At 34.3% G+C, this 26671-nt stretch overlaps 1 protein-coding gene across 6 annotated transcripts in view; it reads left to right on the plus strand.

The window, feature by feature from the left end:
* The window catches only part of AP3B1 (adaptor related protein complex 3 subunit beta 1), a 264956-nt gene that overhangs the window by 212873 nt on the left and 25412 nt on the right, over nt 1-26671 (plus strand). For all 6 annotated transcript variants that reach the window (XM_025438344.3, XM_025438345.3, XM_049108352.1 and 3 more), the window contains 2 exons: nt 14651-14882; nt 19848-19932. In XM_025438344.3, coding sequence (XP_025294129.3) covers nt 14651-14882; nt 19848-19932 — 317 coding nt within the window. The remainder of the gene's footprint in view (nt 1-14650; nt 14883-19847; nt 19933-26671) is intronic.

Genomic DNA, 26671 nt, shown 5'->3' on the forward strand with positions numbered 1-26671 from the left:
ATTTATTAGAATCAAAATTATAATAGTATTTCTCAGTGAAATACTTATTTATCCCAACAGATAATGGAAACGTCTCAAGTGACATGAAGTTTTATTCAGTTTCTTAAACATTTTAAAATATTTAACCGTTTACTATCAAATGTAATTATAGGCACAGGTAACTCACTTGCACTCTTAAGGCAACAGAACTTGTGTGTATCTGTAACTGAGTCACCACATATAAGCCTTTTGGGAAAAAAGTTACTTATATTTTTATAAAATTACATAAAAACATGCAAAGAAATTATTATTGTCCAGGCTTAGCACTTTGTTACTTACATGGTGCATAAGAATAAAGTCAAATTATAATATGAAATGGATGAAGGTGATAATATGAAAATTAAATCATAGGAAATGTCAAAATGGAATGTGACTAATATCTTTATTGGCTGATGTAGGGTCAGAAAGAGTTGTGCAATAAACTGGGGCTTGAACTTAAGCAATGTGTGTTTGATATTTAACTAAACCATATGATTTATTATAGTAAATCACAAATAATGATTTATTATGATTAAGTAAATTATAAAGAACTAACAAGTGAGTTCTGTGTGCAAGATGGGCAAAAAGTAAGTAGTACACTAAAATTTGGAATTGAAATACATGTGTTTGAAGAGATATGCTTTTTAAAGGCTTGTTTTCTTTTTCACAAAGTGTTTTAGGTCTAGGAATTCCTGTTCTTAAAATTAAATGACGGTTTTCTGAAAAAACTCAAGAAGAGATGGAAAATTGTTTCATATTCTGTGATTATACCCCTGGAGCTAGTTCTTTTTTATGTTAAAGATAATCAGACCTAACGTATCTCAAAGCTTACTGGCTATTTGACTTTGTACAAGCTTTAAAACCAAATGGTTACCTTAATTCTTCTGTCCCTTTGAGCTGAATGTAGAGAGGAACCGAAAGTGTCCACTGCTATCTCCTGCTGGAGTAAAGTTTAAAATGAGAGGAATAGTGGGCGGAAATAGTTTAATAAAGACAGAATAGGAGCTGAAGTTAGATTTTGTTGTAAGTTGAATGGAGAGTTAACTCCAGCAGCAGTGGAGGGATAGATGGTAGGACTACATTCATGCCACAGGAAATCTCAGAATGACTTAGCTATGACTTCTTTCCTCTTTTCATGATGTCTTCCTGAGTAAACTCAGAGAAAGCAAGCAAAAGGTACTACAACTCAGTGATAAGGTGGGTGGGCAATATCCTGTGTAAAAATGGTACTATGTTCTTAAAGACTTGGATTTATTTCTGGGCAGCGACCTTTTTAAGAGCAATACATCGTTCTCCATCCAACAAATGCCTGCCGTGGCCAATAATATGTTGGCATGTCCATTTTCAGCTTGTAGTACAAAATAAATGAAAGCCAAGGACATTAGAATTGGGAGGGAAGAACTATTATTTAAAAGGCTTTTAAATGATGTCACTATATATTCTTTTAACAACATCCTCTAAAAGCCTTTGAAAAAATAGTCCCTTCCTCCTTCAGTTGTTAACAAAGACTGTACTAGGGACTGTTCTTTAAAAGGCTGTTAAATGGTGATACTATATTTTTTAACATCAACATCATTTAGAAACCTTTTAGAGAACAGTCCTCTTCACCCACAACTAACAGAGAGAAAAAAAGGACATGGGGGAAGGGATTACTTTTTTAAAGGCCTTTGGATGGTACTATCAATAAATACAGCAATACTGTTTTAAAAGCCCCTCTCCAATGGTGATTCAGCTTTTTGATATGTACTTTTAACCTGATGACCTTATGTTATCTGACCGATTGGTGTTATCAACGTGGACTGAAAACTCAATTTACTAGTGCCTTTTATTGAATGGTTTAAAAATCAATTTCTCATATAGAATCTCATTTTATCCTCACAAGAACTCAGTGAAACAGACAGGATATGTATAATTAGCCCCATTTTACAGAAGAGAAAAACAGAAGCTAAGTGAGGTTGTGATTTAGCTAAGGTCTCACCACTAATATATGGCTGAGTTGGAACTCTAACCCAGGTCTCTTGACATCTGGTCTAGTGTCGCATCCAGCTGCTTCAGATCACCTTAATCACTTTTTGTTTTTTAGTGGTATTTTGCATTTTTCTTTTCAACATGTTTAAATTCTAAGAATTAATTCCTTATAACTAGAATAAGAGTAGGATTCAATAATTTCAGTGCTGAAGATAGCTTTATAGATACTAGAGGTTTTATTAATACTGTAACACTTATGAAATTTTTAAAATGTAAAATATGGGGCACCTGAGTGTCTCCGTTGGTTAAGCAGCTGCCTTCGGCTCAGGTAATGATCCCGGGGTCCTGGGTGGAGCCCCCTGCTCAGCGAGGAACCTGCTTCTCCCTTTGCCCCTCATCCTACTCGTGTGCATGCACACTTTGTCTCTCTGTTTAAAAAAATAGTAAAGAATAAAAATGTCAAATATGTCACAGCACAGTAGTCTTCCTCTGATGTTATGGCATTCAGACTTTTCTTGAGATTCTTTTGTATTTTAATGTGATGAAATTATCACTTGGAATCCACTTTTACATGCCTAGTTTATTAAAGAAGTGATATTTTCAACAATTCTAATCTCATTGATTTGCTTTCAAAAGTTCTTTTGACTAAGGATACTGATTCATAATTAACATCATATTTAAAATAAATTCCTCAATTATTATTAATCTTTGAAAAGAAAGAATAAATACTGGTTCTTCCCATTTCCTGTAGTTCTCTGAAGGAGAGAAAAAAATCTCCCCACTGGTTTACAGACTGATCTTTATTTTCTTTTATCATAAGGAGTATTTTGTATTTATTACAAAAAGAATTGTAGCTTATTGCTTCACAGAAATGATATTTTAAAATACTAAGTTCTAATATGCCACTATTTTTTCATTTGTGCTAATAAACACTGTCTTTAATAGTTAAGAACACTTTCGTCTATAAAACACTTCAATAATGCAGTTATCTCACTATATCCTTTTATTTTTTATTTATTTATTTATTTTAAAGATTTTATTTATTTATTCATGACAGACACATAGAGAGGGAGAGAGAGAGGCAGAGACACAGGCAGAGGGAGAAGCAGGCACCATGCAGGGAGCCTGACGTGGGACTCGATCCCGGGTCTCCAGGATCAGGCCCTGGGCTGAAGGCGGCGCTAAACCGCTGAGTCACCCGGGCTGCCCTCACTATATCCTTTTAAAATCCAATGGATTAGATGTTACCCCTTATTTTACAAATTCAAGCTCAGAGAAGTTAAACAGTTTTCTTCTCATCAAATAACTTGAATGTTTTCTAACTTAAAATCTAGTGTTTACTTTCTTAACGCTACCAATTATAACTCTACCTGATAATAAAGAAGTCATAACCTTCTTTGCTTCTGAAGAAAAATGGTTCATGTGTCAAAAATATGTATAAGGTGGGCAGCCCGGGTGGCTCAGCTGTGTAGCACCAGCTTCAGCCCAGGACATGATCCTGGAGACCCAGGATCAAGTCCCCCGTCAGGCTCCCTGCATGGAGCCTGCTTCTCTCTCTGCCCGTGTCTCTGCTTCTCTCTCTCTCTCTGTGTGTCTCTCATGAATAAATAAATAAAATCTTTAAAAAACAATATGTATAACCTGAGAATACTACTTGAACCCATGCCAGAATACAGTCACGTACACCCCAGTCCCAGGACTTGATTCAGAAAATTTCATAGTCAAGTGACTTTAATGAAGGGAAGGCTAAGTCAATAGTGGGCTTTGCTACTATAGACATGGACTCCAAAGACTCTTAGGTTTCTGTGTGATAAATCAAGTTGTTCTTACCATCCCTACCTCCTCACTGAAGGATTTAAGATATTTATGCACAGAACAGAAAAAATATGTGTGTATGGGTGTGTTCCTCCAGGCTCAAAGGGCCTGTTTACCCATCTTCACCCTATGTCAGGAATTCCTCAGCAACTTATGGTATGTCTGACTGGCATCTACAGTATAAAAGGTGCTTTTCCTCTCTCTCAGATTCAAAGAAGGCATCCCTAGAGGGTCTTGTTATTTAAAATTAGTAGTAATAGAGGTGCCTGGGTGGTACAGTAGATTGAGTGCCCTTCTCTTGATTTCAGCTCAGGTCCTGATCTCAGGGTTGTAGGATGGAGTCCTTCCTATATTGGACTCTGTGCTCAGCACAGGAGTCTGCTTGTGACTCTCTTTCCCCCTCTGTCCCTTTCCTGTGTTTTCTCTCTCTCTCTCTCTCTCAAAAATAAATCTTTTAAAAAAGTTTTTTAAATAATAACATTGAAAGTAGCCCTAATAACACTGCTCTTTCAATTTGTATATCAACTAAGACATCCTTTTTTTCTTCCTCTAGGACTCCACCTAGATAAGATTTATATCCCTCTGTCCCCTAACTTAAAATTCATTTAAGTAGAAACAGCATAGCCAGTATTTAGATACAGTGGTCCCAACTGTAAAATATGTAGAACACCTACCAATTTCTCTCATGTCCTTTTACAAAGTACTGTTATATAGCCTAGTTTTTCTCTGGGAATCACCTTTTGAATCTTGCTGTCCTATTGGAAATATTCTCAGCGTGACCTCACTCATAATAACTCTGTAATTCTGTCTTTGACAAAATCATTTATTACCAGCAAGATTGTTTGTGTGAACCAACTGTTGCTTCAAGGTCATTCCCTTGTCATCATATTCCTTCCTCCTAAAAGGCCCATCCCTTGTTAACTATGCCATCTTCCCTTCCTTGTCCTTCTCCCCTTAGTATCCCTTAATCACTACCCACATTCATTGAAAATCTTGGCATCTTAGACATCATTTCTCCAGCCCACCATCATCTGGGAGATTTCCATGTATACATTAACAACCTGTGCATCTGTAACTTCACAGCCTCTTCATCTGTTCGGTTCTGATAACTTTCACCTGTACTGGTTTTTAGCCACATGCTCTTATTTCAACTCTAAAATCTTATCTTTCTTACTTGGGCCTTTTTTATTCCTGAAACCCTACAGTCCTCCAGATTTAGTTTATGTTCAGCCTAGGTTTGCAGCAACCTGAGAGATAGATTAGTAGTTTCCCCTTTTCACACATGTAAAAATGGAGACTCCTAGAACGTAATTTTTTTAGTTTCCAAGAGTTAGGACCTATGTTGTACAGCCAGAGTTTCACCTTGAGTCTTTCTAGTTTCAAAGCTTAGCACTTTCTAACAGAGTTCACTGAGCACGTAAGGGAGGTACACTTCAAGAAATTTTTTTCCCCTAAGATTTATTTATTTATTTTAGAGAGATAGAGTATGTGTGTGAGTAGGGGAAGGTGGGGAGGGGCAGAGGGGTGGAGAGAGAATATCAACCAGTCTCCCTGCTAAGCACGGAGCCCAATGTGGGGCTCATTCTTACCACCCTGAGACTATAACCTGGGCCAAAATCAAGTCAGATGCCAAATCAAGTCAGTGACTGAGTCACCCAGGCACCCCAGAAAATGATTTTTACAGGAGTGCGTGATACAAATTGGAGTATAAAGGAATCTAAGGACAAGGAGACTAAGTTGAGTGCGCAAGCAGAAGTAAGAAGGGAGCTAAAGATTAGGAAGCACACCAAATTCTTAATTATGGTTAAATCTGAGAGGGATTTTACTTATTTATTCACACAGTTTGAAATTATTTTTGATAAATAAACATTTAAAAAAATGCTTTAAGTGGGAATGATGACCTGAACTAAGCTGGTGGTGGACTGACAGGAAAAAAGAAAATAAATTTAAGAGACATCAAACATGTCAACTAATTGTTGGAAGAAGGTATCAAAAATAATGCAAGGTTCTGACCTTGGTTATAATGGAAAAGGGCACAAATATTTTCTTAGCAATAGAATTACTAAGATCAAATGATTGTCACATCTATTAAATAACACATAATTGTTTTGTACTTAGGTAAAATATTCTGGTTCTAATGAAATTCATTGTGATCAATTATTGGAACCATTTTTGCTAAACTCTTTGAAACCTAGTTTGTTTTGTTTTTGTTAGCATTCTTAAACCAAAAGTCAGAAAGGAAATAAAAAAAGGAGCAAAACATATCTAGGAATAGAATAACTTATCTTTATCTATGGTTCTAGAACTATTTTTCCATGAAAGTGGTAAATAAAAGATCATGTGCATCTGGATTTCAAATTTATAAAAAGTATTAAATGTATTGACTGTGAAACTTAGAGGTTAACTATAGATTTACTTGTAGATTTGGAGGGGACATAGAAGAGGATATTATTATAATCTCTCCCTCATCTCAATACCCATATAAACAATACATCCCATAATAGGAGGGGGATTGTCAGCAAACTTTTTTGTAATGGGCCAGGCAGTAAATATTTTCAGCTTTGCAAGCCACAGCCACTCAACTCTACCACTGTAGTACAAAGCAGGCATAGACAATATATAAATGAAGGGATATGGCTGTATCTCAATGACAATGGACTGGATTTACAAAGGAACAGGTTGTATTTGCTGATGCCTGCTTAACACCATGCTTGAAGTAAGGTACTCGTTAGATGTTTGTTGATAATGTATTCTGATATATGTAATATATACAAACATATATTTGTATTACTATAAGTGTAATATATATCTCAATATATAAGATATATATTATTACCAAAATAATAAATTTTAAGTCTCATGTTTTTCACAATATATATTGATTAGTAAAATAAAATATGAGAAATTAACATGATTACTTTCTAGAACATGCAAATTTACATGTGTAAGGAGGAGGTTATCTTTAGGATTATAAACCATTTATTTAAAGTAGTATCTGATGGAAAATGGACATATATTTCTTTGAGTTTATGCTTACAGTTAGAGCTAAGAGTTAAGAAAATTAGCTTCCCCCACTTTTTAAATCTTATACTGGGTATGAGTGTCAATACTATGGGTTAAAGGTAAAATAGAACTGCTTTCTACAGTTTACTGAGTAAAGAAGACAATACTGTAGCTTTCTGCATTGCAACTCTTTATCACTTGAGCCATATATGGGTTAAGATACTAATTTTAAACATGAAACTGTATCTCTGTTGTGCCTATTTTCTGGTCATTTTTATAAATCTTATATCTAAATAGATACTCCTATAAAATAAGCCAGATAAAATGAGATACAAAGAGAGCATTTTATGTACTGCAGATCTTCATATTTTTGAAGTCCAAAAACAGAATAGATTGATAATACTTGAAATGATTAAGTGACTAAATGTGAGTTAAAGCATAAAAAGCTGGAAAACATTGTTTTTATAAAGCTTTACATCGAAGTGTTATCTTTGAAATAGTAATGCAAATGTTGAACAAGGTTTATTCTTAGGCACTTACTTGATATTCCATGTTTTATTTTTCAATTCTCATTTAAATTTTATAATTCAATCATTTTGAACGGCTATGTTCAAAAGAAGTTTTACAACTTTAATCTTAATAATCTCAAAAAAAGCAGACATGCTATGTCATAAAATAACTATTAGTGACTAGTTTGTATCCTATAAATCTAACTTGAGTTGATAATATGGTCCATTACCAGCTAACTGCACAGAGTATTTTTCATTTTACACTCTTCAGTTACTTTTTAGTGAAGTGTTAAAAAATATGAAGCTTTTCTCCTCTCTAAAATTGCACGCTGTCTGTCTGTTATTAGGGAGATAACAGCTCTTATAAATGTTTCAGTAAGCACTAAGTAGACAGTTATGTGCACTCTCATTCCACGCTTATTTGCTTACTGTAATAAACTGATAAAATATGTGTGGTTTGTCTCTGTGTATCTACAGGCATCATGAGTCATATAGATTTCCTTTAGAAATAATGTTGTGTCTGCAGAATTGATTGGTTATTTTCATAAACCATCTAAAAGTACACAAACGACTTTTATTATTTAAACATATGCTGTGTAAAGATTTGTAGAGGATTATCTCATTGTAACTTGATGCTTTTTGTTCTGTTAACTCTGGAAGGAGGCTTTTTATTTTAGAGTTATTACAGTTACTGAACTAATTACCTTCTCAAGAATCATAGTGAGGATAAACCATATCATTTGCTTATAATGCAGCTAGCTTTTTAATTCCTTGAACATTATAGTTAAATAATTAAATCAAAGCTACTGTTTTCAAATATTGTCTTCTATAATAATCCTGTTATATAAGTTTTTTACAAGTTTTAATATTTAATGGGAAGTAATGCTTTTATCCAAAACAGATATTGTGAGACTGATTGTGTCATATAAGTCCGTCTAATTAGTAAGTTGTTCTTTGTGTGTGCCTTTAAGAAGTATGGTATCTTTCTATTTATTTACAGTTACATGTACACATAATAGAAAATTTCTAGTCAAGTCATATCCTTAAACTAACAAATATTAATATTGATAATCTCCATTTAACCACCAGACTGTGATAAGACTGTAGTATTTGTAGGAACAGTGTTATAATCGAGCACCCAGTATCAAATATAGTTATGACCACCACTAGAAATATGTTATATGCAAATCTCTAATCATTTAAAATAGTAAGATTATGCTTTGAATTCTGAAAATGGGTAAAATTATACTTTACACATTGAACAGAAAGTGGGGAGTAAATTAATAAACCTAACAAGTGAATTATGTATATAGGGTTAGAGAAGATATTAAGTGGCTATAGAAGAAGAAGAAGAAAAAGGGGAATCAGATGGAAGAAATGCAGATGGGTTAAACCTCATTGAAAAGGTTACATCTGGGACGCCTCAGTGGCTCAGCGGTTGAGCGTCTGCCTTTACCTCAGGGCGTGATCCCAGAGTTCCAGGATTGAGTCCCACATCGGGTTTCCTGCATGGAATCTGCTTCTCCTTCTGCCTGTGTCTCTGCCTCTCTCTTTCTGGACCTTAACTGATTCATCCTGGCTCTTGTACTCAGTCTGTGTGCAGTAGGGTACAAAAGTAGAAGCAAGGAGGCCACTTAGAAGGCTTTTGGAATAATCCAGATGTGAGATGGTGGTGAATCAGATACGGATGGTTACAGAAGAGGTACTGAGAAGGGGTCAGATTTTACCTAGTTCCCTCATTAGTGTTAAGCATGGTATATATCTTTGTCTTTTTACCTTTTTTTTTAAGATTTTATTTATTTATTCATGAGAGACACAGAAAGAGAGAGTTAAGTTAAGGTTACATCATGTCACCCCTCTGTTCAAAATACTCTAAGGGCTCCCAATTTCACTGAGCATAAAAGCCAAAAAACCTTATAAAAGCCTGTAAGACCCCATTTGGCCTGGCCCCCTGTTGTTTCTTGGACCTCATTTCCTATTACTGTTGGACCCATGACTCACTCCACTCTAGTTACCCTGATTTCCTTGCTATTCTTTCCATACACCAGTAATGGTTCCACCACAGGCCCCTGACAATGGTTCCCTGGAATGCACTTCCTCCACATATTCATACTGACTCAGTTCTGATTCATCTTTGCTCAGATGTAACCTCTTATTTTTTAAAAGATTTTATTTATTATTCATGAGAGACACAGAGAGAGGGAAAGAGGTAGAGACACAGGCAGAGGGAGAAGCAGGCTCCACATAGCCAATTTGAACTAGCTTAAGCCAAAAAAAAAAAGGTACTAGAAGGAGTGCCAGAGCATTTCACCAAAAAACAAACTTTAGATAGAAATGTGTTAGATTCTAGAAGGATAAAAACCAAAGATATCAGCAGGATCTGTGTCTCATCTGTGCTGTGCTTTGAAATTTGCTTAATGTCTTGCAGAATAGTATGGCAACAAATGTAACCACAAACATTAAAGTTTTAAATCTAATAATTTTAGCCACTTGAGAGAAGCTTGACTTATCAGGTCCCAAACCCAAAGATCATGGGAGAGGGACTCATTGGGCCAGGTCCCTATTCCTGAACCAGGTAACTGTGTGACCAGGTCATGAGGTGGCATAAGAACAAGCAAGCGCCATCAAGAACTGAATGTGGCAAGGTTCCTGGAAGATAGTAGGGTGTGTTAAGCACATTCCCATACCTAACCCTACAGGGTAAAACACTGAGGAGAACGCTCACTCAAAAGACCAGCACTTAGTAGTGAACCAGATAAAAGCAACCCTGAAACCTTTAATTACTCTTATTTTTCAATGTCATAGAACTTATGGACATCTCATTGTCAGTTATTAGAACACATCATGATATTTAAGACACTCACAGAAACAATCAGGTCATAGCATGGACTTTCATAAAGCAAAGTCAAAAGAAAAAAGTTTCTACTATGTAAAGTACTATTTTCATTAGCAAAGCCACTAGCTCGTATGCTGCTACTATGCACATTCCAAAAAGTCACCCTTAAATATAAGCTGGAGTTTTAGTTTGTGTCCCCCCCTTAGGCGGTTGTTACTATGCATCTGTTTATGGTAGTCCTACTAAAAGTTACTTTAACTATTTGGAATAAGTGGATCTGGAAAGTGTTGAATGACAAAAAAAAAAAAAAAAAGTATGAAGAACTGTGAAGGATATGAGATGTTACCCTATTTGCAAGCAAACAAGTTGGCCCAAGGTAATTTCATGGATACTGGTAAAAAGACATGAGACTACTGTGTCAAAGACAAAGGGCAGTTTATTACAGCAATAGCAATAACCAGGGTAACATCATTTGCGCCGCTTCTCAAAGCCCCAGTTCCCACAGGGTGACATGATGAAGGCCAGGTGATGTCTGCACATGCAGTGTGTTGCTTTACAGGAAACAGACCTTTACAGGAGAAGATCCCAATCTTTTATAAAGAGCTGTTAGCAAATCTGTCTCAGCTTTGCCCTGGAGGGAGGCATTTTCCTGTTTCCAAAGGCTGTTTTCTATACAAACATCCTTGAAAAGATTTTCAGGAGGCAAGTTGTTAATACCTTTGCTCAGAAGACTTCAAAAACATGGGAGACTGTGGAGAACTGTTTCCCAGCAACAAGGTAAGGGGAAGGAAGGAAGAAGTATGTAACATCTGTGCCCCTAGATGAGGAGTCAGCAAACTTTTCTTGTAAAGGGTCCAGATAGTAAATATGGTGAGCCCTGCAAGTACTCAGCTCTACCCCTGCAGAGCAAAAAGGCAAACATCAACAATATGTAAATGAATAAGTATGGCTGTGTTCCAGTAAAACTTTATAAAACAGCCAGCAGGTCATATTTGGCTTATGGGCTGTGGTTTGCCAACCCTTACCTAAGATGATCTATTTTGTTCAAACTTGTTAAAACTTTTTTCTTAAAAGTAAGCCCTCATTTTCACAACCCAAATCTGGGTCTTTCTGTAGTTTATTACCTTTTACCTCGTATTTTGTACATTTAGCAAGGTTATTGATTTTTATAAAAGGAAGTCAGAAAAGCCATTCATAGTGTTTAGCATCTTAGAATATAAACAGCACAGATCATACATGTTTCTGGAATATAGGTATTTGATATACAAAATATTGAACTAAAATCCTGCTTCCACATCAGGATTAATTGTATTGCATGTGAAAATTATTGAAGAATTTATAGAACTTAATGGTTTTATTGGAAAAAGTATCACCTATGTAATTCATCTAGTAGTGGAGGAAGTTAACTTAATATGATCTGTATGATCTTAGAAAACAGATTTTTAAAAATCAAACATTTTCAGTTAGCCTTTTTCTATAGTGTAAAAATATGTGTTATTACCACAAAGTGCTATTTATGAGGCTGTTTAATGAGAAGAGAATATAGACCTCCGTTTATTATCACAGATAACCTTTGAGGGTTGTCAGAGAAGACCTTTTTTAGATGCTGAATTTATTAGAGAATGATTCTTGAACTTGACTGAGTGTAGCCAGAATGATTGGAAAAAATTATATATTTTTTCCTTTGCACATCCATTAACATCATTTTAGCAATTACAATAAAGTACAGAATTTTGAGACTGGTTAGAAAAAAAATATTTGGACTGTGTGTCCCAGGATTACACTGAAAAGAATCAATAAATCAACCAAGACAAGGTGCTAGTCTTATGTGACTTAGGGTGTACCCTCCTTATAATTCTAATAAGCACCTTTTATGATATTGAAGTGCTGATTCCTAGCTGTTAATAAAGCAAACCCCTGCTTCTGTACTGCTTTTCTTCTCCTACTCTATACTTGCCTCTCTTTAACATTCAACTTTATTTCCTCATATTATATGTTGCCCAAACTTTGGTGAGTTTTCATAGAAGAAAACCTGTTTGCAAAAAAAAGAAAAAAGAAAACCTGTTTGCATCAACATATATTTAATGATTTAATAACAACATGTCTCTGGAACAATGAAGAATATAAAAGAAGAATTATTGTCTAATTAAAGGAGTAAACATAAGATACCGAAAAATATGATTATCCAATTGAAGGCTGTGTTTAAGGTTGATTATCATAGCCTGAGTGACATAGGAATTTAAGATTTTGCAGAGTATAAATTTATAAATATAATATGTGTATTATATACTTGAGCAGTCATACCACACATATGTATTCTGTATCTGCTTGTTTTTGTGATGTCCATTATATCTTTAAATGAATGTTCCCTGTCAAGGATTGCTGTCTTGCATTATGCTACTAAACTCTCAAAAATTTGCAAAGGAAATAGAACTTAGTGTAAGCATTGAAACAGATGAATTTGGGATCCCTGGGTGGCGCAGTGGTTTAGCGCCTGCCTTTGGCCCAGGGCACGATCCTGGAGACCCGGGATCGAGTCCTACATGAGGCTCCCGGTGCATGGAGCCTGCTTCTCCCTCTGCCTGTGTCTCTGCCTCTCTCTCTCTCTCTCTCTCTCTCTGTGACTATCATAAATAAATTAAAAAAAATTTTTTTTAAAAAGATGAATTTTTAAAATAATTTTTATACATGGAAAAGAACCTAAGCTTAGAAGTGGAAGTGCTTTGAAAACTTAAAATGCTAGACTGCTATTGTCCTCAAAAGGCCAAAGTAGAATGCATAGGCCAGTTGCCCCATTACTTTAGATAGCCAGAATTTAAAATGTACTCAATTATTGCATTTATAAAACACAATAATTATTTAGTGTGTTTCTTATTATTTATTTATAAAATAAACTCTTGTGCATTTTTAAGACGATTCTTTTAAATTGCTCACTCTTGCAAGTTGAGCATTTAAAGAAGGAATACTACATTTTAATGATGCTTAGAGGCACTGCTTATCGTTTCGTATATTTGATATTTAACTCCTGGATTTTTGTTAATGAATTTTTTTAAAAAGATTTTATTTTGTTTATTCATGAAAGACACAGAGAAAGGCAGAGACATAGGTGTAGAGGAAGAAGCAGGCAGAGGGAGAAAGCAAGGAGCCCAATGCGGGATTCAATCCTGAGACTCCAGGACCACACCCTTGAGCCGGAGGCAGATGCTCAACTGCTGAGGCACCCAGGTGTCCCTATTGATGAATTTTAAATAACATTATTAAGTTTTCATGTCATCAGGTATCATTGGCATGATGAACATGTCGAATAGGTTAAAATGTACTCACATTATAATAGAAATCTAGTTTGGGGGAGAGCACACTTACTATGAAAAAATCTTGATTAGACCTATTTAATTAAAAATTGATTTTTTTTTTAAAGCTTGCCATGTCAGGTCAAGCCACATGCAGTACTTTGAGTTCAAATGGGAAGATAGCTATCATATGATTTTAGAAAGGACTGTTTCATTTATTATATTGCCTCTGAATCCACTCAAGATTGAGGGAAGAATTTAACTAAAAGAGACTAAAATTCATCAGGAGGATATAAACAGATAATTAGCCAACAAAATACCGATGGGGCAGTGGGAGATGGAGTGATAAAAGATACTTTGTTTTGCCAAATAACTGAATCATATTGTAGGGCTATAAGAAATAAAACAATGTAATGGTTTAACAATCAAGGTCCAAAAATGTCTCCAAGTACATAAATCAGAATGTTTGCATTTACAGGTCACATAGGAAAAGCTAATCATTAAATCATGTTCAGACAATTGGTTAAGGACTTGGAGAAAAAAATTAAGTATAGAGGTCAATATATCTAAGTAAGTTCTACACAAATCAAAAATTACAACCATGAAGCTCTAGAAGAAAATGTAAGTGAATAGTTATCTGAGCTCAAAGTAGGGAAGATCTTTTTAATCATTAAAGCAAAGGAAGAAACCACCTTAAAGTAGGTGATTGTCTTCATTTTATGATGAAAGAAATTCAAGGTGAAAAAAGTTCAAGGAGTTGAGATTGGAATTGAAGACACAAAGATGTTCATTATTGGTAGGTGATACTAATAGTTCAGTAACCTGAGTTGAGAAAATCAACTGACAAATTACTAAGACTAATAAGAAAATTAGCAAGATGCCCAGATATGTGTACCTGGGAAAAAAACTAACCAAAAAGTTTATAAACTCTAAAAAAATTGAATATACAGCAGCTTATTCTTATTAGGCACATATTGTCAAAATATTTTAATACATGTTGCAGAGTACAGAAAAATTTTAATGCTGTTTTGAAGGCATTTTCTTTACTTTTTGTATAATTTCTGTCTTAATATTTATGGATATGATATTTGTTATTGTGCTTTATATTATACTCTAGGGAAAATAAGAGTAGAATATCATTAATTTATATTTTCTAAGAGAATAACCATATTCACAAATTCATCTTTGTTTGTTTTTCCAATGTGCAACAGGTCAATACTCCTGTCTTTGTACCAGTGAAAACTCATGTGCTGCTTCATCGAATGAGTGGAAGAGGACTAGCTGCCCATTATTTCTTTCCAAGACAGCCTTGTATTTTTGGTGATAAGATGGTCTCCATACAAATAACATTGAATAATACTACTGATCGAAAGATAGAGAATATCCACATAGAGGGGAAAAAACTTCCTATGGGCATGCAAATGCATGTTTTTAATCCAATAGGTAAATATTAATTCTCATTTACAACTCTATATTTTGGGGATCCCAAAATATAGCTCGGCGGTTTTGTGCCTGCCTTTGGCCCAGGGCGCGATCCTGGAGACCCGGGATCGAGTCCCACGTCGGGCTCCCAGTGCATGGAGCCTGCTTCTCCCTCTGCCTGTGTCTCTGCCTCTCTCTCTCTCTCTCTCTCTCTCTCTGTGACTATCATAAAATAAATAAATAAATAAATAAATAAATAAATAAATAAATAAATAAATAAATAAAAGTAAAGTAGAGGAATGCCTGGATGGCTCAGCAGTTTAGCACCTGCCTTCGGCCCAGGGTGTGATCCTGGGATCCCGGGATCAAGTCCCACATTAGGCTCCCTGCATGGAGCCTGCTCCTCTGCTTGTGTCTCTGCCGCCCACCCCCTTTCTCTCTCACGAATAAATAAATAAATAAGATCTTTAAAAAAATAAAAAAATAAAAGTAGAATACACATTATGTTGTTGACTATATTTGTCATTATAGTCAGCTTATATTTGTTTTTCCTTCTTAAACTGAATTTATCATACAGAATGAGTACACTTTGTTCTCAGTGAGTCACATACCAGCAATGGTAAAATGTACCAGTGGAGATAAAAGGATATGTCTGAAGAAACAAAATTGCCTCTCATTTTACTGTCATCACCTTTCCCTCTGCTTCTCTTCCTGGCAAACTTCATTCCCTGCCTGATTTTAGTCTGCCGTTTGAATCCTAACTCCCCTTCACTGTTTCCTTTCACATTCCACAAACTGAAGAGTGAAGAGAACAAAGGCTGAGAGGGTGGATGCTTTTCTGTTTGTCTTCCTTTCCAGGCATGCAATATAAATAACTCATAGTGTATTGCTAGTATTTATACACACAATATTTTATAATATTTTTAATCTTTTGCTACCATTTAGAAATCAAGATGTTTTTACATTGAAAAAACAAACCCAGAAATCTCACTTTTTTTGGAATAAAGTACAAGGTATAACAGTCCCAGTCGTTAGTTCTCACCTGCAGTACCACCAATTGATACAGAGGGAGCTGCCACTTAGATGCACCAGGTGCTTTCTGGGTGTCCTCCATGCTCACAAACTGTCATCTCCATCCATTTTTTAAGTATCTTACCAGCAATAGACCTTTTAAAAATTAAGTGTAACAATTGTGTGTTACTTTGAGTTTAAAGTAATGTAATAATGAGAATGTCTACCTCTGTTTTTTCTGTTTAATGTAAGTGGAAACAGTCCAAGAGTTTAGTTGGGAGAAGCTTCAGGCAATAATATCAATTAAAATGAATACAAGGTTTCTGTCATTGAATCCTTGAAATGTTATCATCAGAATGCTCTAAATAGTTTCTTCTTATAATAGGTCAGGTGAGCAAAGCCTTTTAAGTCAGCAAGTGTGCCTCTTTACTCATTATTTCACACAACTATTCTATTTTTCTTCATTTTCACCTGAGCTCTTTGATGTTGTTGAATTCTCTTCTATAGTTTTCACGAATCATTCAGTAAAGGAAGTCATTCTTTGTGTTATATTTTTATACAAAGGAATAAAACAATTCCTAACATATGTCATATGGTAGATGTTTATAAGCAACCAAGATAGTAAAAGTGATTAGACTTCAGAACCCACTTAATACACTTTTAAAAATAATTTGATAATTAAGACACCATTTAATGTATACAGAGTATCCTGATTTTTACTTAATTACTTTGTGAATTTAATATATTGATAAGTTCTAGAATATCCTAATTTGTATTCTTTTTTTTATTGCTTAAAATCCAGCATTTTTTACCTAAAAAATTAGTTTAAGAAATGTCAAGTAGCTGATAAATGAATTGTCTGAAGTTGGAAAATGTTAGCCAAAGGTTAAAACAGTAGAACAGTATTAACATTTCTTTGAGCTGATATAATGAGTTAATGAGTTGACCTTTTGTTGGCCTATGTAGAATAAAGAAATAAATATAATAAATTTCATAGTATGGCCTTAACATAGAAATAAAATATGAATGTATACCATTGCCATAGTCCTAGCCATAGGCTTTTCTTTACTTCTCTTAGGCAGACTTTTATGACCATAATGTTTTATTCATTTTGTTGGCATTTTATTGAATACCCTCAAGATAGAGAGTTCTTTCCCATGTAGTAATACCACCTAGTGTCCTTTATCAATTGATTATAGCAGAGTTCCAGAGTATGATATATCTTAATTAGTATTCCAAAAACATCTTAAGAATACAACAAAGAACAAATACTATATTTTAATGTTTTTGTGAAATGAGGAAAGTAAGACATTTGTTTTATTTAATAAGCACATATGCATCTCCTAAGGAGTCTAGCAGCTTTCTTATTTGTCACCAGTCGGTTTTCTTTTTGTCCATAATATGCAATGACTTTTATTTGGATTTTCCTCTGCCTTTAGCATGAAATTGTATTCCTTGCAAGAGTATTAGGAATAATGTGCCATTCCATTTTTCTCAAAGAAACCAAGTAAATAAGAGATTTTTAAAATATTACACACACACACACACACACACACACACACCCTTAGGCTTTCTGCCTATATTCACTGACTTTATGTTAGCAACTGACAAGTTTGAATTCAACTAATATTTTGCTAGTTATACAATCACATCAAAGTCAATGGCAGCCTGTATGATTTCTTTTTGCATTATTAATGGTGTGGTTTAGTAGAGCCCATGTTTTTCAGCCATTTCTGTGTAACCCTTTATATGTATAGTTCTGATCCAGAAGTAGTATCCAAATACAGATGCCTAATTGAGTAAACTTTCCCAATGTAGTAGGCTTCAAATAATATAAATCCCTTATATGAATAATTTTATGCTGATCACTTTAGTCTTGAAGCATTCATATAATAAAACATACTGTTGATCATGAGCTGTCCTCCAGAGTTAGTGTGGCACTAAGCTCATAGTTAAGTACCTTAAGACTGAAGATGGTACCAAACTCTGTCGAAGAGCCTGATCAACAAGGCATCTTGAGAACTGTCACTTTGTCAAATGAAATACAAGAATACATGATGTAGAGAGATCTAAATCATGAATGCCATCATGTCTTGGAGATGACAGCATTTGCTACCTATGTGTCAGCCGTAAATGAGACTGAACCCCAATATATCTGTGGCACAAAAGAAAGCATTACGGAGTCACTAAAGTATATGACTGAGCAGCATGACTGACAGAGCTGTGAACTGATATGGTATAGCTTCCAGAGAAATGTAAGAAAAATATCGTTGTAGTTGTTTGCTCTACAATAAAGCCTGTTGGCTAAAGATTTAGGTAGCAAGTCTTCTGGTACTTGTGTAGCATCCAGTTACAGTTTAGATTTATAAACAAATGAAATTCAAATTGGTATCAGCAAACCAACATACATACCACTAGCAAACGAATAACAATTTAAAATCAGCATCAAACAATTATCCTCTTATTTTCTTTTTAAGATTTTATTTATTTATTCATGAAAGACACACAGAGAGAGAGGCAGAGACACAGGCAAAGGGAGAAATAGGCTCCATGCAGGAGCCCAACGTAGGACTCAATCCCGGATCTCCAGGATCACACCCTGGGCTGCAGGTGGCGCTAAACCGCTGCCCCAATTTTCCTCTTATAATGCCTGGTCTTCATTGAACCTGTGAGACATAAATATACTTCTTAATGTATTGAGCTTATTGAATTATTCTTTTTCCCATCTGTACCATCATTTCCGTCATGGTTAATATTAAATGGCAACCTTACTTATCAATAAGCCTTTTGATAATTATAGTCTACTAGAGTGTCCTTACTAAAACATAACTATGTCTTATTAAGATATATACAGAATAAAGGTAAATATAAAGCTGCTGTTCAGTGTGACTGCAGTTATAATGAAGACTTTGAGCAAAGTGGAAATTAAAAGTGGATGATTTTCTGTGTAAAGATACAATTTATACTTAAATATTTACACTAAATGTGTATATATTTAAGATCCCTCATTATTCTAATGTATAGACAAACTTTGGAATAAGCAGAATAAAATGTTGTTGTCTTAAGTTTTATCATTGTCAACTGAAAAGCACAAGTATTGATAGTTATTTCCCATTCTTGGTTAGATGATAGATGAAGTTTCAGAAATTCCAAACCTGTAAGATACCATTATTGTTTTTTTCATGATAACTTAATCTGCTACTAAATTTTCTTCTAATAATTCTTTAAATAATGCAATTAGACTTATTGTTTTAGTTCCTAAAATGCCAGTGGTCTTGGTTAATTTCTGAATACAGATTAATTTCTTCCTTTAGCTGTGCATTAATTTGCATTTTTAAAATTTTTGGATTTTTAAAAAATTTTTATTTATTTATGATAGTCACAGAGAGAGAGAGAATGAGAGGCAGAGACACAGTCAGAGGGAGAAGCAGGTTCCATGCACCGGGAGCCCGATGTGGGATACGATCCTGGGTCTCCAGGATCGCGCCCTGGGCCAAAGGCAGGCGCCAAACCGCTGTGCCACCCGGGGAACCCAAATTTTTGGATTTTTATTTCTAGTTGAAATTTGAGACATTGTCTAAAATTTATATCTAGAATATATACTCCATAGTTTTAAGTACATAATCACTTAAAAACACCCAGATATAGTTCTATTTTATAGTTGTTCCAAGCAGGAATGCATGTATTTCCTTCTCGCCTTCAGTACCTATAAAGACAATAGCGTAAAACATGAAATGATGTATTTCTGAAACAGAAGCATGTGCAGAATTAAGTTATTGAAAAGACAGCCTTTGAACAGAATAATGAAATTAATTTATAATTTGCTTTAATAGTCTTATTTTGAAATTGTTCTTATAAGCCATCATTAAATTTGACTTTTAACCAAACTGCGAACATTACATAAGTTTTCAGGGTTTAGTTTGACTCTTTTTCACATCCTCCATGTTTTCATGTCTAAATTATCTTATTTCCTAGAATCTCTTGAGCCTGAGGGATCCATCACTGTTTCAATGGGTATTGACTTTTGTGATTCCACTCAGACTGCCAGTTTCCAGTTGTGGTAAGTTCAATTGTTCTTCTGTATTTTATCCCTTAAGGGATAGCAGATCAGAAGCTAGGCTTTCAACAGCTTTTTTCTTTGAGACACAAAACATTTAAACAAACGTACTTTTGGGGGGCAATGTTTAGACTGCAGTGGAATGGCTGTACAAATTGTTTACTGTATATGTATTTTTAGTATTTGTTACACAGCTAGCCACTAGTCAGACATCTTGCAATTCACAGTTTATTAGTTAAAATAAGTTACTGCTAAATGATTTTGTTTTTTACTTATTAACTCTATAGTTTTAGAAAATCCAGGAGAATTTAAGAGAATTTAAAATTTTTAATAATATTGAATAGCCCAAAGAAGATATCTTTTTTTTTTTTTTTAAGATTTTATTTAATTTATTCATGAGACACAGAGAGAGAGAGAGAGGCAGAGACACAGGCAGAGGGAGAAGCAGGCTCCATGCAGGGAGCCCAATGTGGGACTTGATCCCGGGTCTCCAGGATCACACCCTGGGCCGAAGGCAGCACTAAACCGCTGAGCCATCCGGGCTGCCCGAGAAGATATCTTTTGAAGTATCTTCCATGTTATCTTGAGCCTCTTAAATAGAGAATTATTGATTCTGTCAATACTGAAAGCCCATACGTTTTTCCCTTTTTACTTTATTTTTCCCCCTTTTTACTTTAATTCACAAGCTGCTTCTTATAAAACTTGAAAGAGACATATATGCAAAGGTTTCATGGCTGAATACTATTCAAAAAAGCTTTTCTAATTGGATTGTATTACTGTTACTATTTTCATGTAATATTTTCTACATTTCTGATGAAGTCCAGAAATTATTAGTGAATTAATACAAAGCTATATTCATCCATCTTTAATAATTATCTTTGAACTCTTATATTTTTCTGACCTAAGATATGATTTGTTACTTTGATTTGAGTTGCTTTGTTTTTATTGTAACAAGAATTAAAACATTTTATTTATCTAAATTTTAGCTAGCTTACCAACAGCATTTGTTACAATAAAAATCACTGAGTTTAGGAAATAGACATTTTTAAGTAAGTTTATGGTTTAAATATAGTGAACTTTTCTTTTGCATGTACCTTTTCAGTTTACTAGTAATTGAGGCCTAATATTATACCATTTATTGCTGAGAACCTGCAGTGATGAATATAAGCAATGTAGCATAACACATTGATTTTATGCAGATCATCACCTTTATGTTTTGGGAGGTCTGCTATATTAGTAATATATAAAAACTGATTACTTTTTCCAACATTGCCTAGTAATTGTTTATTATTTTTCTATTAGACAAACAACACAGATCAATATTACTGAGCACAAGACTATGAGTAACATCACTCTAAATAGATTTGCCTCTAACACCAGAGGTATATTCATTTTAATGAGTTCAACAATGTGAACCCAATGACAAAGCTCATGCACCAAGTAAGAGCAAAATTAAGAACTAAGAAAATTATTTTTTATCAATTTATATAAAGAACCTGCTATATTTTTATATGAGATGGGGGTTCTTAAATATATTTTCATTATAGGGATTTCCTCTGTAGTCCATTGGACAAGATTTGCATTTTATCTTTGATAATTAATTATGTTCTTTTAGGGATAAGTATGTAGATAGTGTTTGATTTTTTTCATCCTACATTGGGAAGTATATATGAACGATTTTTTCTCAATTTCTTTTAAACTAGTTTTAGGAAAATGATGAATATATGTTACGTAGAAAATAGCCTTAGCTATCATAAGCACTCATTAGTATGTTTTCCTGTTGTGAATGTGTAAATTATCTTAGGTTTTATTAAACTCATAAGCACATTAGATCAAAATTATTTTTTTATATGTTCCAAAAAGAACACTTTGTCTTGCATCAAATGTAATTGATCCTGAAGCAGTGTAATCACAATTACTCACTTTCTTAATTGGCCTGCCCAAAATCAGAAAATGGAAACCGATCGACAGTGTTTAAATCAATAGCTTTATAGTAGTGTTAGAGGGGGTATGGAGATAGCAGTAATGGGTAGATCAATTGGTGTTAGATGCCAATCACTGACTGTGCCTTTTGCATAGTAAATAGCACTTTTTGCTTAGTGATGTGTTGTATTAGTCTTGGTAGTTCAATAAAGAGGGGGGAAAAAGCAAGAATAGCTGATATTGAATTTTTTCCTTGAAATACATTATAGAAATCGATAGGTAAAATTATGGGTAATAAGAACATATTTGGCAAGAAGCCTTCAGAAATGCTGAGAACATGGATTATAAGCATTTCAGGTACACTTACACTTATTAAAAGAAAAGAAACGAATAAAATGATTCTACCTTAGTCTCTAGGTTAATTCTGTATCATTATAGTTATACATATATATAGATAGAACTATTATATGTAGTTATGTAAGTACTTGATAAGTGTTAATGTCTCTTCTTTTGCTTTGCATTTTAAATGGTCATCAAATTAAGTCCTTGATTAAATTTATTGAGATTTAAAGTGTATATGATATACATAAATGTATATCTCTATCTCTCTAAAAGTAGATGCAGTGCATAAACAGGTCTCATGCTTATGATCAGCAGATATTAATGTGGTAACTAGTATGAAGAATAATATGTCTTGGCTCAAGTAAGAGGGCTGAGCACTAGCAACCACCCTTCTTTTTTGCCCCAAATGTATTAAAAAGACAGAAACACATTCATTCTTTAAAAGAGAATGAGTACTAAAAACAAAATGAAAGGATGTCATTAGTTCACCAGAAATTGTGAAGAATTGTTGGCAGTTAGAAAGTAAATGGTAGCATATAAACAATAACAGAGAAAATTATAACCACAGAGCAAGTCTAGCAGAATATCATGTGGAAAATAAACAAGTGAAAAGTTAGAGTACGACAGTCATGAGAAACTGGAGAACTACTTCCAACTTCTAGTTCCCCAACCTTACCCTAGCAGCAGGCAACATTTACATTTAGTCAGAGACCTAAAAATTACACTGTAAGGAAAATGAACTACTTTCCTGGAAGGACTTACGGTGTGGATATGGGGGCCTAAGATAACAGCAGGGTTTGAGTTTGTAGGAAGGAGACCAGGATAATCAGATATGAGATGAAATGCAGCTCTATCCAAAAGAGTAATATTCTCAAGATCTCTACCACTAAGCAAAGTCAGTCTTTAACTTGTTGGGGGAGATGAGACCTTTGCCTCTCTGCCTCCCAACTTCATGTCCACATAACCAGTCACATTTCACCCATAAGGAAACATAAGTCAGCCCACCAGGGGAGAGGAAACCCACTGTGTATTGAGCAATTGCAGTATACTAGGCATTGTCCTAAACACTTGTGTTAATTTATTTAATTCTCAGAACAATCCCATAAGTTTTATTATCCCCCATTTTTAGGGGTGAACACACTGAGGCATAGAAAGAGTAAGAAACTTGTCTAAAATATAACTAATATGTAGCAGAACCCTTGTGTATGTTAATTAAGCCAGTCTTTCATTATGAATATAAATGCTCAGCTTACAAGAACCAGACTTTTGAGGGGAAGCATCATTTTGAAAGAGAAGGCTCATGGTGACTACAAAGATTCAGCCATGAAGGGATTAGATAATTTGAGAAGGAGAAGAGATAGCTTTATTTTATTTTATTTTATTTTATTTTATTTTATTTTATTTTATTTTGAAGAGATAGCTTTAAAACCTAAAACTATCTGATTCAGGAGAACACTGTATCTGTAAAGCAAGAACATATTTCCCTCTTTGAAACAGAAGCAATTAGAAATTTTTAAATGTATTCTTGGAAATTTAAAAACATAGTGCCACAAGAGATTCAGTAGATGTATAATAGCACACAGCTGAGTACTGATTTAGTGTTCTGGAAGAGCAAATCACTGAAATCAACTGGAATAGAGAGCAAAAAGAGATGGGAACTATGCAAGTAAGGGTAAAAGAATCAGTTTATCTAATAAATCTAGAAGGAAAGAGAAGAAACATTGAGGGAAGAAATAAACTATAGATGAAAAATTTTCCCAAGTAAAAGAAATACACAAGCCTTCAGATTAAAAGGACTCATCAAAGGTCAGGCAGAATGAATGTGAATAACAATCAGAAAGACCATGCCTGGTGGAATTTTTTTTTTTTTAAGATTTTATTTATTTATTCGTGAGAGACACAGAGAGAGAGGCAGAGACACAGGCAGAGGGAGAAGCAGGCTCCATGCAGGGAGCCCGATGCGGTACTCGATCCCGGGTCTCCAGGACCACGCCCTGGGCCAAAGGCAGGCGGTAAACCACTGAGCTACCCGGGCTGCCCGAATCTGACTCTTGATTTCAGCTCAGATCATGATCTCACGGTCTAGAGATCGAATCCTGTGTTGGGCTCTGCACTCAGCATGGAATCTGCTTGGGATTCTCTGTCACCCTCTTGCTCTGCCAGTCAATCAATAAAATCTTTAACAAAAAAGAATGACAGAAAAATTGAGGATAACAAAATGAAATATATAAGTATGTGTGTATATGTTTATTATCAGAAAGATAATAGAAAATGGGGCAATACTAATACTAGAAAAATTTTAAAAGCACTTCATACTAAGAAAATGTTCTACTCATTGCATTCCTCCACAACAATATAAGTTACAAACTTTTCAGTAACATAGCTTTATAATACATAAAGCAAAAAGTAATGAAATTCTAGGAGAAATTGACAAAGCCATTTGTTAACAAATCAAAGAGGAAGAGAGATATTTAGATAAGCATTCAGGTAAATATAGATATACACATAACATTATAAAAATTTAGTAATTCAGTTTCTGACTTGATCTAAGATATGAGTATTTGCAAAGAATTTCTTTTTTCCTGAATACAAAAAATACACATTTTTTTAAAAAGCAAAGAATTTTCCAAAAAAAATTAGAAAATCTTTAGGCTAATAGGATTAGAGAAAAAAAAAGATACAAGAAAGATTAGAAAAGAGGAAGGTGGTAAAAAAAAAAAAAACGAGGTCTTCTGAATTACAAAATAATATTATATGTAATTCTATACTAATAAATTGGAATAGATGAAATGGTTTCCTAGAAAAAATGTTAAGAATAAAATTGATTAAATTGTATCAGAACTGGGATACCTGGGTTGCTCAGTGGTTGAGCATCTGCCTTCAGCCCGGGGTGTGATCCTGGGATCCAGGATCGAGTCCCACATCCGGCTCCTTGCAGGGAGCCTGCTTCTCTATCTGCCTGTGTGTGTGTGTGTGTGTGTGTGTGTGTGTGTGTGTCTGATGAATAAATAAATAAAAATTTTTTAAAAAGGTGTATCAGAACTTTAGGAAAGAAATCATCTCTATATTATTTAAACTTTTCTATATCAAAGAAAAATAAGGAAAATATCCATGTCATTCTACAAAGCTCAACATCACCCTGATTTATTTTTAATTTTCATTTATTATTTATTTATTTGAGAGAGCTAGCACAAGCGAGTAGGGAGGGGCAAAGGAAGAGGGGGAAGCAGACTCCTTACTGAGAAAGGAACCCCAATGGGGCCTTAATCCCAGAACCCTTAGATCATGACCTGAGCCAAGGGCAGACACTTAACTGACTGAGCCACCCAGGCGCCCCCACCCTGATTTTAAAGCCGGAAAGGATAGCACATGAGTGTACATACCACTTGGCATTATAAATTCATATAATTTCTGGGCTTTACAAGTTACCTATTACCACATGAAGTAGCAGAAGCATTCTCTTCTAAGAAAAGCAAAGGAAGGTTACCATTTTCAACACTATTTCACATTATATGAAAGTTCTAGCCAATATAGAAAGACAAGTAAAAACAAAGGTAGAAATCCTAAAAAGGAAGAGAGTAAATTATCATTTTTATCTAGTATAATTATCACCTAGAAAGTCTTAGAATCAACAGAAAATCTATTTAATGAGTTTAGAAAGGTGGTACAAATCATTAAATGGAAATCATGAACATTTCTATATAACAAGAGTGACCAATTTAAAAACATTATGTATAAAATTATTCTATTTATAAGACTAGCAAAAGGAATAAATGAACAAGAAATACCTATGTAGGAATTAAAAAAAAATGCCTGAAACTTTCCTGAAGGTCATAAAAAGAAGATATAAGTAAAATAATACATATACTATGTTCCTAAGTGGGAGACAGTACTTTTCTTCAAATTAATCTTCAACTTTTAGTGTGATTGTAGGCAAATTCCAGTAGGGCTTTTCAGGGAACTTGACAAATATTTAAAATTCAACTAGAAAAGAAAATGTCATAAATCATAAAAAATTTTAAAAGTATTTCAATGTAATATACACAAATGCTTTCATACTCTGGGGGCAGAAGTCTTAGGCAAGATACAATACTCAAATGTAAAGAGAAAAATGATCAAGTTTGACTATTAAAATTTTTAAACTTCTCTACAAAGAAGAAAAAGTAGATACCATAACAGATAAGAAATGGTGAGAAAGTATTGCAGTATATGTAGCCGACAAAAATTTAATAACCAGAGAGTGACTGAGAGAGTTACTTACATAACTCTCAGTTACTCGATGGAATTCAATAGAAAAGTGGAGAAAGGCTAAGAATAGGCAGTTTACAAGAAAAGAAATGTAAATAGTCGGTAAACATAAGATGTTCAACATCGCTAGTAGCAGAGAAAGCAAAATTAAAACATTTTACCAGTCAGATTGGCAAAATTTTTAAGTAAGCTTAGTATCTGACATTGACAAGATAGAGACATGTATTGT

This window comes from Canis lupus, chromosome 3 (genome assembly GCF_003254725.2).
Source record: "Canis lupus dingo isolate Sandy chromosome 3, ASM325472v2, whole genome shotgun sequence".
Lineage (NCBI taxonomy): Eukaryota > Metazoa > Chordata > Mammalia > Carnivora > Canidae > Canis > Canis lupus.